Consider the following 14996-nt stretch of genomic DNA (forward strand, 5'->3'; position numbering starts at 1 on the left):
CGGAGACCCCCTCCCCTCCCGGGACCCCTCTCCTCCGGGACCCACCCCTCCCTGACCCATGTCCTCTCGGACCCCTGCGGGACTGGATGTATGCAGCTGAGACCATGTCACGGTTCTCACCCCTGCTCTCCCTTCCCGACCCCTGCTCTCCCGGACGCGTGGACTCCGGCTCCTGCCCGGGCGCCCGAAGCGCTGAACCATGGTCACTTAAGTGCGTAGCCCTGGTGCCCGCCGCCCAGAGCCGGACCGCACTCCTCGGCTTCCGCCTATCCCCTGGCACAGTCACACGAGTGATAGCTCTGCCCGCCCGGGCTGGCGACGCCGAGGGGTGGGCTTGGCCCGACCTGAGCAGGTCCGCAGCGCGCTTCTGAAACCCGCCTGCGGTCCTTGGCGCCGCCTCTAGGGGCCGCCGCCGCTCCCCTATGACACAGCAACAATAGGGGCCGCTCTGGCCCACGCGCCTCGCGGCCCGCGCTTCCGCCGGAAAAGAGGCGCCGGCGTGGGGGCGGACCGGGGAGGAGCGAGTGCGATGGACGGTCGCCCTCGCCAATCGGTGGCAGGTTAGGGCCGGCCGCGAGGCCTACGGGGCCCAATCGGTGGCGAGAGCGGCAGGCGGGGCGGGCCGAACGCGGGCTTCCGGCGGGGCCCGGCAGGCGCCGAGGAGGAAGAGCCCGGACGGCGCCTCTCGTACGAGTGTGGGCGCGAGGCAGGTGCGGGGGTCGCAGGTCCTGGGGCGGCCGGGGACGACCGGAGGCGGGGGCAGGGGCTGCTGGTCCGGGGATGGGGCGGGGTCAGCCAGGACGAGAAGGTGGCCGGCGCGGCGGGCGGGGCCTGCGGGGGCCGGGCCGGGTGGGGGCTCTGGGGTTCGGGCGCCGCCCCGGTTCCGCCTGCGGCCCTGAGCGTGGGGCTCGGCGGGAGCTCGGGCGGATCTGTCCCGCGGAGCGGGTCGCCGGGGCGGCGCGTCGAGGCTGGTTCCCCGCGGAGACGGCGTCACGCCTAGGGCCGGCCCCATTAGGCTCGGCGGGGCTGCCCCGGCCCAGCGCCGACTGCGGGCGGTGCGTTCGGCGGGCGCGGGGGAAACGCGGAAAGCAGCCCGGCGTGTCAGTGTGGACGGGGCCTGCGCGGCCTTAGACAGCTCTGGGCGCCGGTCCCCTGCTCCCAAACACCCCGGGGGGCGGGAGCTTGCCGGACCGCAGGCGACCGTGGCCGCCGCGTCTCAGCGTCGTCTCCGCGCTTTCAGGATGACGACCTCAGGCGCGCTCTTCCCAAGCCTGGTGCCAGGCTCTCGGGGCGCCTCCAACAAGTACCTGGTGGAGTTTCGGGCGGGAAAGATGTCCCTGAAGGGGACCACCGTGACCCCGGATAAGCGGAAAGGGCTGGTGTACATTCAGCAGACGGACGACTCGCTTATTCACTTCTGCTGGAAGGACAGGACGTCCGGGAACGTGGAAGACGTGAGTGCCCCAGAGCCGCAGCAGCGGGACGGGCGACTTCTCGGGCCCTCGGAGTCCTCGCTTTGGAGTTCGCGGTGGGGACTTGGCCGCACCTGGGGACCGCTCGTGAGGCCGTCATCGGCTGCCCTGCTGTTGGGTCGTCCTGGTTTCCGCGATGACAGGGGCGTCTCGGCCACTGTGTATCTTGAACTTTCCGTGTGAGGTGCCTGGGGTTGGAGGCGTGGCCCTGGAGAGCCTGGAGCTCTCTGCCTGGCCGCTTCACTCAGTCTTCTTCTTTGTTCTTCACACTTTAAGTTGTTCTTTGTTACATTTGAGAGCAGTTCAGAGTTGACCTTCTAACTACTCTAGGAATGTTCCCAACACGCCATCTGAAAGGCCCTTTTTACTGCTGTCTCCCCCGCGCCTTGCCTTTCGTGGGCTGTCTCTGACCCTGGCTTCTCCACCTGGTGGAGACCCTGCCAGCGAGGGATCTGGCGGCTTAGCTGCCTCTTGTGCACCCCACCCCGTTGGACCCAGGGCCCGGCATGCTCTCCTGAGACTGGGCACAGTGATGCCAACTGCACCGCTGACCCTCTCTTCCTCTGGCTTGCCAGGACTTGATCATCTTCCCTGACGACTGTGAGTTCAAGCGGGTGCCGCAGTGCCCCAGCGGGAGGGTCTACGTGCTGAAGTTCAAGGCAGGGTCCAAGCGGCTTTTCTTCTGGATGCAGGTACGGGGCAGGTCTTGGGGTTTTGCCTTTTTGTTGCCCTGTGATTCAGTTAGGAACTTGCTTGCAGCGTGGTGCAATTGGCTGTTACAAACCAGCGGGCACCGGCCACACGGCCTGAAATGCCACCTCAGGACTGTGGTGCATGTTCCCTGGGGCCGAGGTCGTCTCCCAGAGTGCGGAGGCTCCAGGCTGGGCTGCGGGTACACAATTGTGGTGTAGAATTTCCAGGCAGATAGACATGCTGACCCTGGTTCCAGCGATGCCCAGTGCCCTCTCTCTGCCCCTTGCCGTGGGTCACTGAGGCCCCCGCAGCAGAGGCAGGGGCTCCTGTGTGGCTCACAGACACAAAGCATCCTCCTCTCACTCTCCACAGCCCTGCCCCTTCCCTGGCAGTGTGTCCTGGAGGCCAGGGGGTATCAGTGCCCAGGGTTTCTCTTACCTACAGCTGCAGAGCGTCCGTTGGGTCCTGAGGCCGTTGCTCATTCTGCCATCTGTCAGTGACCGTGGAGCTTGTTGCCGTTTTTGTGCTGTTACAGGCAGTGGTGCAGAGAATTGCCTGGTACACAGATGTTTTTCCATAAGCCAGTATAATCTGTAGGTGAAAACTGGTGGCGGGCCTGTGGTCAGAAAGCCTGTGCCTGCGTTTGCAGTGTGGAGAGAGAATGCCATGCTGTCTGCCAGAGGTGGAGCCGCTGTCCCCGCCCCCAACCTTGGCCCTTCCGAGAGCAAGGGGGGCCTTGTCCGAGTTGCCGCTCACCTCTGCAGGTGCTGTGCACGTGGCCTGGGAAATGAACGGCATAGCCGAGTTCCAATTAAACTTTATTTGCAAACACAGATGGGGAGCACCGTTTGCCACCTGCTGGTGTAGAACGTGTTTTTCCACGATTTTGCCAAGAAATAGTGTCCAATTGTTACCACCCTCTCCCCTTTTTTTCCCGATTTTCCTGTTGATGACTTTTAAGTCCCCTGTCCCTGCTTTGCCATGAGGGCAGGGACTCCCGGTGTCCCTGGCGCCCTGCCGCCTCCATAGCTGTTCGGGGTGTGCGTGGGTGCTCTGCTCCGGCTCTGTGTGCTCGCAGGTCGATGCTTCTGGCCCTGGTCTGTGCACGTGTGAGCACGCACACGTGTGCTCGATTGTGAGGGCCTGCCATGGCTCTGGGCTGTGGTGTGCTGAGCGGGCCAGTTCGCTGCCTTCCACTGGTTGAAGGAAGGAGACGGGTGTATTAAGAACCACACCCCAGAGGGCGAGAGGGTTAGAGGGCTTGGCTTGGCTTGGCAGCAGCTAAGTGCCTTCGGAGCCCTAGGCTCCCCATCTGTGAAATGGGCGGAGGGGGACAGGGCACACCCAGGATTGCGGCAGACTGGGACAAGGCACGGAGCATCATGCTCAGAAGGCACCACTGCCGTCCCCTCACCTGCTGGGCTGAGTCCTGTCTCCTCAGCACTGTGTAGCCAGGCACATGCGCCCGTGTCTCTCAGGTCCCTCACCTGTAAGCCAGCTCAGAGGATGGCTGTGGTGGCCCTCAGAGTGAGCTGGCACCGGCTCCTGCCCTTACGTGCCCTTTCTCTGCAGGAACCCAAGACGGACCAGGATGAGGAGCACTGCCGGAAAGTCAACGAGTATCTGAACAACCCCCCAATGCCTGGGGCGCTGGGGGCGAGCGGGAGCAGCGGCCACGAGCTCTCTGCGCTAGGCGGTAACTGTCAGCTCTGTCACATGAGCTCAGGGTTTCCTGGGAGGCCGGAGTCTACTGTGGATGACTCGCTCCCTCAGCACAGGTTGTTTGAGACCCTGTTAGCTCCCTGGGTCACTCGCCGGTCCCATCTTCATGGGGTAGGACGGGTCTGTGTCCCACCGTTGCCTCACTTCAAGTGGTGCTGCCTGTAGAGTTCAGAGGCAGCCGAGTGGGGTGCTCAGCAGAGGCCCAGGCAGCACTGTGGGGCCAGAGTGGGGCTGGCCGGGGCGGTGCTGTGGGGCCGGCGTGGATCTGGCTGGGCCAAGCCCCCCTGAGCTGCAGTGTTTTCCAGGTGAGGGCGGCCTGCAGAGCCTGCTGGGGAACATGAGCCACAGTCAGCTCATGCAGCTCATCGGACCAGCCGGCCTCGGAGGACTGGGTAACGTGCGCCACCCGGGCGCTCAGGCAGCTTCCACTGGGAATGCTTTGAGGCCCTGTCTCTGTTTCCTTGAAACTTTTGCTAGCTGTCTGCGTAGTGTCGCAGAACCTGTGTGTCTGCAAGCTGGTTTCCCTTTGGGAATGTGCTTGTTTGCCTGTGGCTAGAGCTGGGTAGGCGCGGGCTTCTGGGCCCCTGGTGAGGACCCCAGCTGGGTACTTCAGAGGAGGATGGCTGGCTGAGCGGCGGGGCTGAAGGACTGGAGGGAGCTGGGGTTCCTGCCCTGGGTCCCTTGGCTCCACATGGCTGCCTGCCTGCTGCTAGTTCATCGAGTACAGACCCGTGTGCTTGGCCCTTCACAAATACTTGTCCCTTTGGGTGGGATCTGGACTGAATCTGCTTTTAATCTAAGCACATGAATTGTGTAATGGGATGGAACGGAAGGGACCTTGCTTCCAGAACACAGCTGCAAGTGTCCGCCCGCCCCCACCACCCGCAGCTCCTCCAGGCCTGTGGGCCCCCCCGCCCTGCTTGCTCTTGGCTTTAGTGTTGGGAATTCCTCCTCCTCTGGCTTGGGGAGGGGCAGGCTCTTCCCGGTGGGCTAGAGGGCATAAGAGCTCGCGCTTCCTTGTCCCACGCAGGTGGGCTGGGGGCCCTGACTGGACCCGGCCTGGCCAGCTTACTGGGGAGCAGCGGGCCTCCGGGGAGCAGCTCCTCCTCCAGGTGAGCCTCATCGCTCCAGCCCCGCCACGCAGGTACCACGGTGTTATCGGAGGGACAGCGGGGAGCCTGGCACCTTGGACCCTGCGAGTAGGCCCTGCTGTGTGGGGTATGTCCGCTCCAGCGGTGCCCTCTCTCTCCACAGCTCCCGGAGCCAGTCGGCAGCAGTCACCCCGTCCTCCACCACCTCTTCCACCCGTGCCACCCCAGCTCCTTCTGCTCCAGCAGCTGCCTCAGCAACTAGCCCGAGCCCTGCGCCCAGTTCCGGGAACGGAGCCAGCACGGCAGCCAGCCCGACCCAGCCCATCCAGCTGAGCGACCTCCAGAGCATCCTGGCCACGATGAATGTACCGGCTGGGCCAGCGGGTGGCCAGCAAGGTAACACGTGCTGTCGCCCGGAGCTGGGGGGCACGGGGCCTGCTGACCCTGGCAAGCTGACCTTCCAAGGCGTCTGCCTCTTGTGCGCGCCTGGGGTGCTGGGGCCGTGGGCTGCGCCCCTGCTTGCATACCCTCCACGTGGGCACTTAGGCTGGCATCGAGCTGATGGCCGTGTTCTCGTGTCCCAGTGGACCTGGCCAGTGTGCTGACGCCGGAGATCATGGCTCCCATCCTCGCCAACGCGGACGTCCAGGAGCGCCTGCTCCCCTACTTGCCATCTGGGGAGTCACTGCCGCAGACCGCGGAAGAGATCCAGAACACCCTGACCTCGCCCCAGTTCCAGCAGGTAGAGGCCAGGCCCGGGTGCCCTCTGCTGGGGGGTGCCCTCCGCTGGGCGCAGGGAGTGGGCAGGAGGGAGCAAGAGGCCCTGCCCCACCTTCACCGTTGCCGCGCCTCGGGTGCCCGACCCACAGAGCTGGCAGCTCAGCAGTGCGGCCCTGGGGCGCAGCCCAGGGTGGAGCTCAGCCCTCGCCTGGCTCTTCCTTGCAGGCCCTGGGCATGTTCAGCGCAGCCTTGGCCTCGGGGCAGCTGGGCCCCCTCATGTGCCAGTTCGGTCTGCCTGCGGAGGCCGTGGAGGCCGCCAACAAGGGCGGTAAGTGGCTGTGCCTGCACCTCCGGGCCAGAGGCAGAGGCAGGGTCCATTCCCGTCCCCCTGGATTTGCAGAAGTGGGGCTGAGGGGGCAAAGGTCAACAGCCCTTCTGCCCTTGATCCCATCGCTTTGATCCCCAGTTCTGGGCAAGGGTTAGACACCAGCTTGTGTCTTTAACGTGTTCTAGATGTGGAAGCGTTTGCCAAAGCCATGCAGAACAACGCCAAGCCCGAGCAGAAAGAAGGCGACACGAAGGACAAGAAGGACGAAGAGGAGGACATGAGCCTGGACTGAGCCACGCGCCGTCCTCCGAGGGACTGACTCGGCGCTTGCCGTGCGTTGCACAGCCTCACCTCCCGCCCAGATAATAAAGTCTTTTCTTTTACCCGCCAACGTCTCCTTTCTTTTGCCCAAAGGAGTTTTGGCTGGACAGATGCTAGCGTGAGGAGCTGCTGTAGGATCCCAGGGAAACTTACTTATTGGACCTAACGATGGAAAACGGTCACCCCAGGAAGAGTCTGGTGCCTCCGTCCGGGCCAATTCCATATTTAGGTCAACATTCAGTTACACAGAAGTTACTTTTTAATGTTTAAGGAGGAACCAGTGATTACAAATGTCACAATTAAAAATAGGTGGAAGGGCCAAGTATAAAAACATTTTGCAGTATTTTATTCTTTCATTTAAGAAGAGATATAACTTAAACCATCTCCAGAAACAAGATCTGTCACCCATAGAGCCTAGAATCCCAACACACACCTGTGAGGCGAGCACAAAAGGCAGTGAGGAGTCCCCCGCAGGGGCCTGACCAGAGGCCGGGGTTGGCAGTGCCCTAGGGGGCTGGGCAGCCACTGGCCCCCACTGCCCCGTGGACCTCTGCAGAGCGAGTCATGGTGACGGGGGACCGGTTCACTGCCAGCCTCCTCATGCAGCCACGGTAGGCGGGGGGCCAGGGCTGCATGGCCATGGGCTCTGGGGGCACAAGGAAGATGGAAGAAGGCTGGTTGGAGGGCAGCTTGGGACCCACAGGCCCTTCCCAGACACACGTCCCCCACCCAGCCTCCGTCTTGTTCCACACCACAGGAGGGTGGGAGGGGGTGGGTGACCCAGCCTCTAGTCCTGAGGGGCAGCTGCCCCACGCTGGCTCAAGCCTGCACTCACCAGGCAGGCCCCCGAGGTGCAGAGGGGCTGGGGCAGCAGCCGCAGCCGCCAGCGAGGGGCCCACAGTGTGGTTGCTCTGTGCGTCCACCTCCAGCCGGAGCACGTTTCCGCCTTTCATCACTGTGGGAGAAGGTGGACTCCTGAGGCCAGGGAGTCGCCAGCCCGGCCTCTCTCCAGCCCTGAAAGCAGCTGCCCCACCCAGGGCCCCGCGTGACTCCCACGCTGCAGAAGGGTGGGGGTGGGGGTGGCAGAGCGCCCTGGCCACAGGAGGGGCCTCACCTGCCAGCCGGTGCCACTGGCCGTCACACAGCACCGAGGGGCGGGCCACGGACGTGGAGAACGCCCCTGCTCCATCGTCCGCCCGCAGCAGGACCTGGCGGGGTAGGGAGGGAGGGTCAGGGCAGGCCCCCAAGGTCACCAGAATGGAGAGGCAAACCCCGCCCTGCTGTGCCACCCCTGCCAGGCTTACTTGCTTCTCAGTCACCTGCAGCTGCAAATAGGGGGGTGTCTGGGCCTGGCCCAAGTGGAAGATCAGGCCGGTGACTGCCAGGGGCCGCACCTCCAGTTCCAGGCCCACGTCAGGCAGTGTAGCTCCTGGGAGGTCTGCAGGGAGAGGCTGTGATAGAGAAGGAAGGAGGGGCCCCTCCCCAGAACCTCCCGGAGCCCCCTGCCCTGCCCTGCCTTGCCCTGCTGGGGCCTGGGATGCCAGCACCCACAGACCTAAAGTGATAACTCCCCCGCTGCCTGGGAAGAACAGGCCCGCCTCCAGGGGGCCCGAGATGCAGGGTGTGACCCCCGCCATCCGTGTGGGGGCCCCCAGGGGCTTCCCATGCAGCCTCAGTCTCTTCACACAGCCGCTGAACCCGACGGTCACCTATGGGGAGCAGACGGGGCAGGGATCAGGGCCCAGGGCAGCTGAAAGGGGTGAACAATGGGTGACGAGTGAGGGCCGGGGCAAGGTGGTTCTCACCGGAAGTTTGGAGCTGTGGCTGCTGGCCGGGAGGCCCCCCACAAAGAGGGTGTGGGGCTGGGGGTGCTCTGCCCCCTGGTGCTGCCGGCGTGGCCCCTCCTGGCTCCAGGCCCGGGCCCCGTCCGTCACCAGCAGGATCCGGTTCTTCTCCCAGCGCACAGAGACCTGGGGGCAGGAGGCGGGTCAGGGTAGGGCCGCCAGGCCCTGCCCACCTTCCTTCTTCTCGGCCCATACCTTGTGCCAGTGGCCAGGCCGGGAGCGCTGGCGGCTCTGGGCGCGGAGCCGAGTCCCAGGGCCTTCCATCTGTGCGACGAAGTGTCCATTGCTCAGGAAGAGTGCCAGGGAGGGGCTGCTGGGCCTCAGGCTCGCGGCGAAGAGCAGGAGGCCACGCGGGCTACGCGGGAGGACGTGCACGGAGAGGCTGGGCCTGGAAGCGGAGCTGGCGTCAGCCTGCGCGGCCCCTCTCAGCCCACCCCAGCTGGGTCTGGCCTTACCAGTTCCTATGTGGGGCCAGGATGCCCACAAACTCCAGGTGACTGGACAGGGAACCCCCAAACTGGTAGGTGTCTCGGGTGGTCCTGAGGTGTGGGGGCAGCATGCAGGCGGGATCCTGGGTGGGCTGACGACCGCGGCGGGAGGCCTGGGGGCATGGATGGTGAATGCAGGGGCTGCCCGCACAGGGGCCACCCTTCCAGCCACCCCAGCTCTGCCCACTCACCCCTGGGGCGCCCACCTTCTGGGTGGCGGTCTGCAGTCCTCTAGGCCCCAGGTCCAGGGTCTGGGCTTGCAGGGTGGCTGCACAGCCTGTGCTCACGTTGACGCTGCCCAGGTTCTGCTGCAGGTCGAATACGCGCTGTGGGCCCAGGAGCCTGTGCAGGGTGGGCAGGCAGTCAGCAGCTGCAGAAAGCCAACTGGGGCCTTGCCCCCCAGTGCCCGCCAGGCTCACCGCCGCACGAAGATGTTGCTTATGCAGCCACTGAAGTGAAAGGTGTCAGGCTCAGGCAGGCCTCCCAGGAAGAGACTCGGGGGCCCCTCAGGCTGCGGCTGGGGCTCTGGGGGTGGTCCCCGGTGGGGCTTCATCTGCTGGAGCTGGTCGTCGACATAGAGCCAGACCCTGGGGGGGCGGGAGGCCGGAGGCTCGGTTCTTCCGCACCCTGCCCACCCCCACCTCAGGGGAGACAGGTCCAAGCAAGTGCAGGCGGGCGTCCCTCCAGACCTTCATAATGAGGGCCCAGTGGCCAGGCTCACCCTGTGGCATTGCTGTAGAAGGCGACGTAATGGGGGGCGCCATCGGCGAAGCCCCCCTCAGCTATCACTTCAGTTCTCAGGAGCTGTAGGGTCACATGGCCCTGCCGCAGGGACACCTGGCATGGCCCATCCTGGGGACAGCAGCCAGGTCAGCTGGCCAGCCCGGGGACCCAGACTCATTCCAACCACCCAAGTCCCGACTGCCCTGACGGCCGCTGCGGGTTGGGGAGTGGGCACGGGTGTGAGGTCTCACCGGGGACGCCCGGTAGTAGAGCAGGGCACTGTCCTGGGCACTGTGGAAGCCAAAGCCGGAGTAGACGTCGCCAGTGAGGGGCGCCACGTTCGAGAGCGCCAGGTGAAGGAAGCCGTGGCCGTGGAAAGTCATAGCACGCCCCACCTGCGGGGAGGCCGTCCCTGAGTGCCCGCAGGTGCCCCTGCATGTCCACAGATGCCACCCCCAGCGGGGAGGGCTGCTCACCAGCAGGTCAGCGGTGCAGCCGGCGCTCACGCCTGTCGTGTTCAGCCGCTTGAGGTCCACATACTTGCCCAGGGCCTTGATCCCTTTGACGCAGCCACGGACTGAGCCTCCCATGGGGAAGAGCCGTCGCAGGCTGTGGGGACGCGGGGACGCGGGGACACGGGGATGTGGGTCAGGGCGCCGCCTCTAAGCCCAGCCTACCGCCCCGACAGCCTGGCCTCGGAGCCCCAGCTGCACAGTGCTCACCTCGGGGGCAGCTGGTCGGGCGGCGCGCCCCCCAGGTAGTAGGCGTCGGCCAGTTCCAGAGCATTGTCCTGCTCCACGCTGAACACCGTGGCCCGCTCCACACGCACCAGCACACGCTTGCGGCTGCCCCCCAGCAGGAACACCTGGATCTGCAGGAGCAGTGCGGGCTCCAGGGCCAGCTGTGTCCCCGTGGCATGCCCTGCCCCCATCGTCCCACCTCCTCTCCCCGCCACCCTGGTCCCCACCCTGGCCCTACCGCCTTGCTGGCTGAGGTCAGGGGCGGTGGGGTCTGCAGTGGGACAGCCTCTCTCAGGCCGGCGCCAAAGTCATACAGCAGCACGAGGCTGCCTTCTCGCACGGCCAAGCACAGGAACTGGCTCTGCAGAAACAGGGCAGGGTTAGTGTGGGGCAGGATGAGTGCAAGGGGGGACGGCGGGACAGGTGTGCCCGGCATACCTGCTGCTTCAGGAAGAAGAGGACCCCACTGTAGGACACGAGTCGCAGCTCCTGTTCAAAGCGCTTGGTGGTGCTGATCTGACCGTCGAAGCTGATGCGGGCAAAACCGGTGCCATCCAGGTAGGAGCCGTCCGTGAGCCACGGGTCCCCGGTCGACTTGGAGCTGCAGGTCAGAGGTTCGGGGGTCAGCGGAGGGTGGGGGGGGTGGAGACGGGGAGGGCAGGCCACACGCACCGGGCACAAGGCCTGTCCACAGCCGTGTCCAGCTGGAAGGTCCTCTCGAAGTTGTAGAGGCTGACCACCTCCTCGTTCAGCGTGTCCATCTCGATACAGCCCCGGTAGCCGGGGAAGCGAAGCAGGGGAGGGGGCTGTGGGCACAGGGCTGAGTCAGGGCACCTGGCCTGAGGCATCTCCCCTCCAGGATGGACCAAGGGGACTTCAGACTACAGCAGGACGGACTGAGGCAAGATACCAAGAGAACCCACAGCTCTCTAGGACACAAGTGACTCGGGGCTGTGGAGCCCCTCTCAGGCTGCCCCCGGCCGGGCAGGCTCACCGTGAAGGTACTGGGGTAACCCCCGACGTAGAAGACAAAGTCGTCTGGCCGCAGGTTGAGCAGCCCCTCTGCCCCAGGGGCTACTGTGTCACCCTTGGTTTCCTGGATCATCTGTCTCTCCACTGTGACAGACATGTGGCCAAACTGGAGAGTCCTGAGGGCAGAGGCCAGGGGCGGTGAGTGGGCACGGAGAGGCGAGGGGTGGCGAACGGGCATGGGCCCCTGCAGTTGGAGGCATCCAGACTCTCCTGGGCCCCCCACCTGTCCAGGCTGACAGCTGCAAACTGCTCCCCAATGTCCTCGTCGATGCTTAGGACTGCAGGGCCCGCCTCGCCCAGCCGATACACCCAGTGCACCTTCTTGTCACGCAGAGACACACCCATGTAGTCCCCAGTGGCCTGCAGCAGTGATAGACACACAGTTGGGACGGGGACCAGGTACCACCCATTTCCAAACATGCTGAGCTCGGGCCCCGTCCATCCAGCCAGCCCGGTACCTGGCGGCTGCCCATGTACATCACAAAGTGATCCTCGGTGCCCTGCCCAGGTTCAGGCTCTGGGTCCTGCAGGTAGAACTTGAGGGCAGTGTAGGCAGCAAGGTCGGCAAGATCCCGTGGAGTGCGCAGCTGCACCCCTGAGCGCCCGTTGAACTTCATGGGCACCTTGACCTGCGGGGCAGCATCCATCAGCATCCATCACCACCCTCCCTGATGTCCACCTTCCCCTGGGACTCTCACCCACCTTGCTGGCAGCCCCCCGGGCCTGGGCAATAAGCTGCCGCACACGGCCGATGCTGGCGGACAGGACCAGGCTGGCGTTGTGCGCCCCACGGTTCTCCAGGACGCTCAGCTTGGCCAGCAGCTGGGGCAGCGTCTTCTCCAGGCTGGACACTGCACAGAGAGAGGGGTGGCCCTGAGACCTTTGCCCCCCACCCTGCCCCGCCTCCCTCAGGGGCACTGTGAGGGCCATGGGCACACCTGAGCGGCCTGCGTCAAGCACTGCCTGGCCCAGGTCCTGGCCCCGCAGGCCCTCGTACTGGCCCTGCCACCGCTCCACGCTCTCCTGCATGGCCTGCAGCTGGGACTGCACACGGGCGGCCATGTCCTGGGCTTCAGCGGCCACAGCCTTGGCGTGTGCGATCTTCTTGCTTGTCTCATCTGTGGTGGGCAGAGGGCAGGCTCAGCAGAGGCCAGCAGGGACCATTCTGGCTTCATGTCCCCAAGTCCTTTTGTCGGGCCAGTAACAGGGACATCCAACCCCTACAGATCGTGAGACCCTCACACCCCGCAGTGCAGTGCAATCCAAACCCATCCCACCAGACGGCCCCTCCATGCCAGGACAGGCACCTAGCTTCTCAGGCCACAGCTGGTCCCTGGACGTGTGCCCTGTGTCACCTCCCACTGCCTGGCCCCACCATCTCTCCTGGGCTTGCTGGGAACAGTCAGCAGCTACAGGTTCCCTCAGAAACTGGGTGAGGCCACATCATCCTCTGCTCCAAGCCTTGCAGGGTGGGAGGCCTGGTCCTCACCACCCAAGGTCTTGCCAGCCCCTTGGTTCCAGCCACGCTGACCACTGTGCCCTCCTGGGCGCCCTTCCTGCAGGGTGCGCCCCAATACCCCCGCCCCAGGCCTACAGCCTCCCACCTACACCTCCGCTTCTACCCAAAGCACTTCCAAGCCTGCCAGCCTCCCGACGGCTGGGGCTGTTGTGTGCTATCTGCAGCCCTGGCACCTCCCTGGCAGGCGTTCTGTGTCTGGCCCCAGCTGCCCGCTGTGGGGTCTCTTCAGCAGCACAGCGAGCGGTCAGCAGCCACATGTGGCCAACGCCAGTGTCACAGAGCCTCGTGGTTGGCCGGCTGCGGGAGCCAGGCCCAGGCTCCGCGTACCTGTGTCCATGGCAAGCATGGCCTGCGCCGCCTGGATGTGCGCCTCCAGTTGGTCCTTCTTGGCCCGGACATCTCGGAGCTGGGTCCCGGCACCCTGGAGGGCAGCCCACACTACGGGGGAGGCAGCTTCAGCTCCCAGGCAGCTTCACCCCCAATATACAAGTGCAGCCCACCTCCACCCTTCTGACCCCAGGAGGACCAAGGCTGACACACAGGCAGACAGACGGACAGGGACACTCAGACATGGAGTCCCTTGGCCTGTGGGGAGGTGTTGAGTCTCAGCACAGCCTCCGTTCCCACTGCAGGCATAGCTGTCCCCATTGTACAGATGAAACAATAGAGGCTCAGAAGAGACAGCCCTCTGGTTCTGGCAGCTCACACCTTTCTCATTGCGCAGCTTGGCACACATGTAGCCCTTGAGTCAGCAGAGCAGAGGCCACGTACCATCTTGCCCTGTGCCCTGTGCCTCAGCTGGTGCCTCAGTGGCAGCCAGTGCCTTGCAGGAGGCTGCTCCTCCCTGGGCTCCCCTGCCGGGCTCCCTGGGGCTGACACACAAGCAGCCGGGGAGCCACCTCCAAAGCCCTCCCACCCTGAACCATCCTGCGGCGACCCACACCCCACACGTGCATGTGGCTGGGGGCCGAGGGTCCCTGGGAGCTTAGATGCCCAGCAGGCCCAAGGGCCCCCATCGGAGCCCAGCACTCACCGAGGCCCAGCCTCCGCTGCTCCCGGAGCACGGCCTCCTCCAGTGCACTGCTGTTTGCCAGGAGCTGCCGGGCTCGGTCCACCAGGCCCTGCTGCACCACTGTCTGTGGATGCAAGGACAGACGGTGGTTCAGACGCGCGGGCCGGGGCTGCGGGAGGTGCAGGCGGTGGGGGTGCTCCTGCTGGGGCTGAGAGGAAGGTAGGGGCCTCACCGCCCACGTGTGGTCTGCCTGCTGCAGGGCCTGGCCAGCGGCGTCCTCGGCAGCCTGCACGGCCTGCAGGATGCGGCTGTAAGCGCTGGAGGCCTCGATGGCCCTCTGGGTTAGGCGGTCCTGGTTGATGTCCAGGATGATGCTGAAGTGGAAGGGAAGGTCGAAGGAGCAGGCAAGCGTGGGCAGGCACACACCCCCGGCCTGGCTCTCCAGCCTCCTGCGCTCATGGGCAGCCACACCCACGCCTGCCCGCCAGGTTCCACCTCTAGGCCTTTGCCCGTGCCTGTCGTCTGCTGGGTGTACTGCTCCTGCCTGCTCCTGTCACTCTGGGTCCCAGCTTGCCATGAGGCTGAGGAAGGCCTGGCTTCTTTGAGGACAACGGCCTCAGCCCCTAGGAGCGTTCCCAAGGCCCTGGGCCCTCCCAAGGCCTAGGCCGCATCCCCAGGGTGGGCCCAGGGCCCCGTCTGCCCTGGCCACGCACCTGGACAGGTTGAGCGCCAGCTGGTCCAGCTGCTGTGCGTGGGCCTCGGCGGCCTCCACAAGTCGCAGCTTGCTGCCCGCTGGGGAGAAGGTCTGCATCCTCTGCAGCAGTGGGGTCCGAGCCCCGTCCAGGCTGGCAGCGAGGCGCTCCAGCTCCTGGAAGTTGAGCGGACTTAGCAGCCCCTCATCCTGCTCACAGCCACCTGATCCACGACCCTGAGGGTGGGCTCTGCATGCAAGTGCGCACGCAAAGCTGCCCACAGGCCCGGGAGGGAGTTGGCCATGGATGGGTGGTGACAGGGGCCAGGGGCTGCACTCACCTCCTTGGCCTGGTCGAGGCTGTGCAGCAATCTGAAGACGCTGGCCAGGGTGTCGCTAGCTGCATGCAGAGTGGCCTTCAGGGTGGCATTGTCCCGGGACAGCTCCTGCTTCCTTTGCTGAAGGCAATGCAGGGGAGTTGGGGACAATGAAGGGTAAAAAAAGATGAAAGGATGTGATGGGGTGGGTAGTGGGGCAGGGAAGGGAGAAGAAAAGAGGGTGAGTATGGGGGGGGAGGAGGGGGAGGGAGGGAGGGGCAGG

The 14996-nt window shown here is 65.1% G+C and overlaps 2 protein-coding genes across 3 annotated transcripts in view; one reads left to right on the plus strand and one right to left on the minus strand.

Moving 5' to 3' along the window:
* Nucleotides 1–454: 454 nt before the first annotated feature.
* ADRM1 (adhesion regulating molecule 1) lies at nt 455–6417 on the plus strand. 2 transcript variants are annotated; one of them, XM_023183163.1, is made up of 10 exons: nt 455–710; nt 1241–1454; nt 2048–2164; nt 3738–3861; nt 4193–4279; nt 4918–4999; nt 5142–5374; nt 5563–5720; nt 5924–6026; nt 6212–6417. In XM_023183163.1, the coding sequence occupies exons 2-10, from the start codon at nt 1242–1244 to the stop codon at nt 6316–6318; spliced, it is 1224 nt and encodes a 407-aa protein (XP_023038931.1). In that variant the 5' UTR covers nt 455–710; nt 1241; the 3' UTR covers nt 6319–6417. The 2 variants fall into 2 exon arrangements, with proteins under 2 accessions (XP_023038931.1, XP_023038932.1); XM_023183164.2 differs by having other exon boundaries at nt 566–706.
* Nucleotides 6418–6588: 171 nt separating this feature from the next.
* The window catches only part of LOC113219745 (laminin subunit alpha-5-like), a 24452-nt gene continuing 16044 nt past the window's right edge, over nt 6589–14996 (minus strand). The window contains exons 4-30 of the mRNA XM_026447235.1: nt 14738–14854; nt 14419–14573; nt 13938–14079; nt 13727–13829; nt 13021–13131; nt 12113–12292; nt 11877–12025; nt 11633–11803; nt 11398–11534; nt 11137–11290; nt 10815–10948; nt 10581–10743; nt 10381–10503; nt 10125–10273; nt 9879–10011; nt 9654–9797; nt 9401–9531; nt 9099–9266; nt 8886–9021; nt 8647–8792; nt 8387–8579; nt 8153–8317; nt 7903–8056; nt 7652–7785; nt 7462–7555; nt 7183–7302; nt 6589–6993 (exon numbers count right to left, since the gene is read on the minus strand). Coding sequence (XP_026303020.1) covers nt 6854–6993; nt 7183–7302; nt 7462–7555; nt 7652–7785; nt 7903–8056; nt 8153–8317; nt 8387–8579; nt 8647–8792; nt 8886–9021; nt 9099–9266; nt 9401–9531; nt 9654–9797; nt 9879–10011; nt 10125–10273; nt 10381–10503; nt 10581–10743; nt 10815–10948; nt 11137–11290; nt 11398–11534; nt 11633–11803; nt 11877–12025; nt 12113–12292; nt 13021–13131; nt 13727–13829; nt 13938–14079; nt 14419–14573; nt 14738–14854 — 3846 coding nt within the window. The 3' untranslated portion in view covers nt 6589–6853. The remainder of the gene's footprint in view (nt 6994–7182; nt 7303–7461; nt 7556–7651; nt 7786–7902; nt 8057–8152; nt 8318–8386; nt 8580–8646; nt 8793–8885; nt 9022–9098; nt 9267–9400; nt 9532–9653; nt 9798–9878; nt 10012–10124; nt 10274–10380; nt 10504–10580; nt 10744–10814; nt 10949–11136; nt 11291–11397; nt 11535–11632; nt 11804–11876; nt 12026–12112; nt 12293–13020; nt 13132–13726; nt 13830–13937; nt 14080–14418; nt 14574–14737; nt 14855–14996) is intronic.

Source organism: Piliocolobus tephrosceles, chromosome 20 (assembly GCF_002776525.5).
Source record: "Piliocolobus tephrosceles isolate RC106 chromosome 20, ASM277652v3, whole genome shotgun sequence".
In the NCBI taxonomy this organism is placed as follows: Eukaryota; Metazoa; Chordata; class Mammalia; order Primates; family Cercopithecidae; genus Piliocolobus; species Piliocolobus tephrosceles.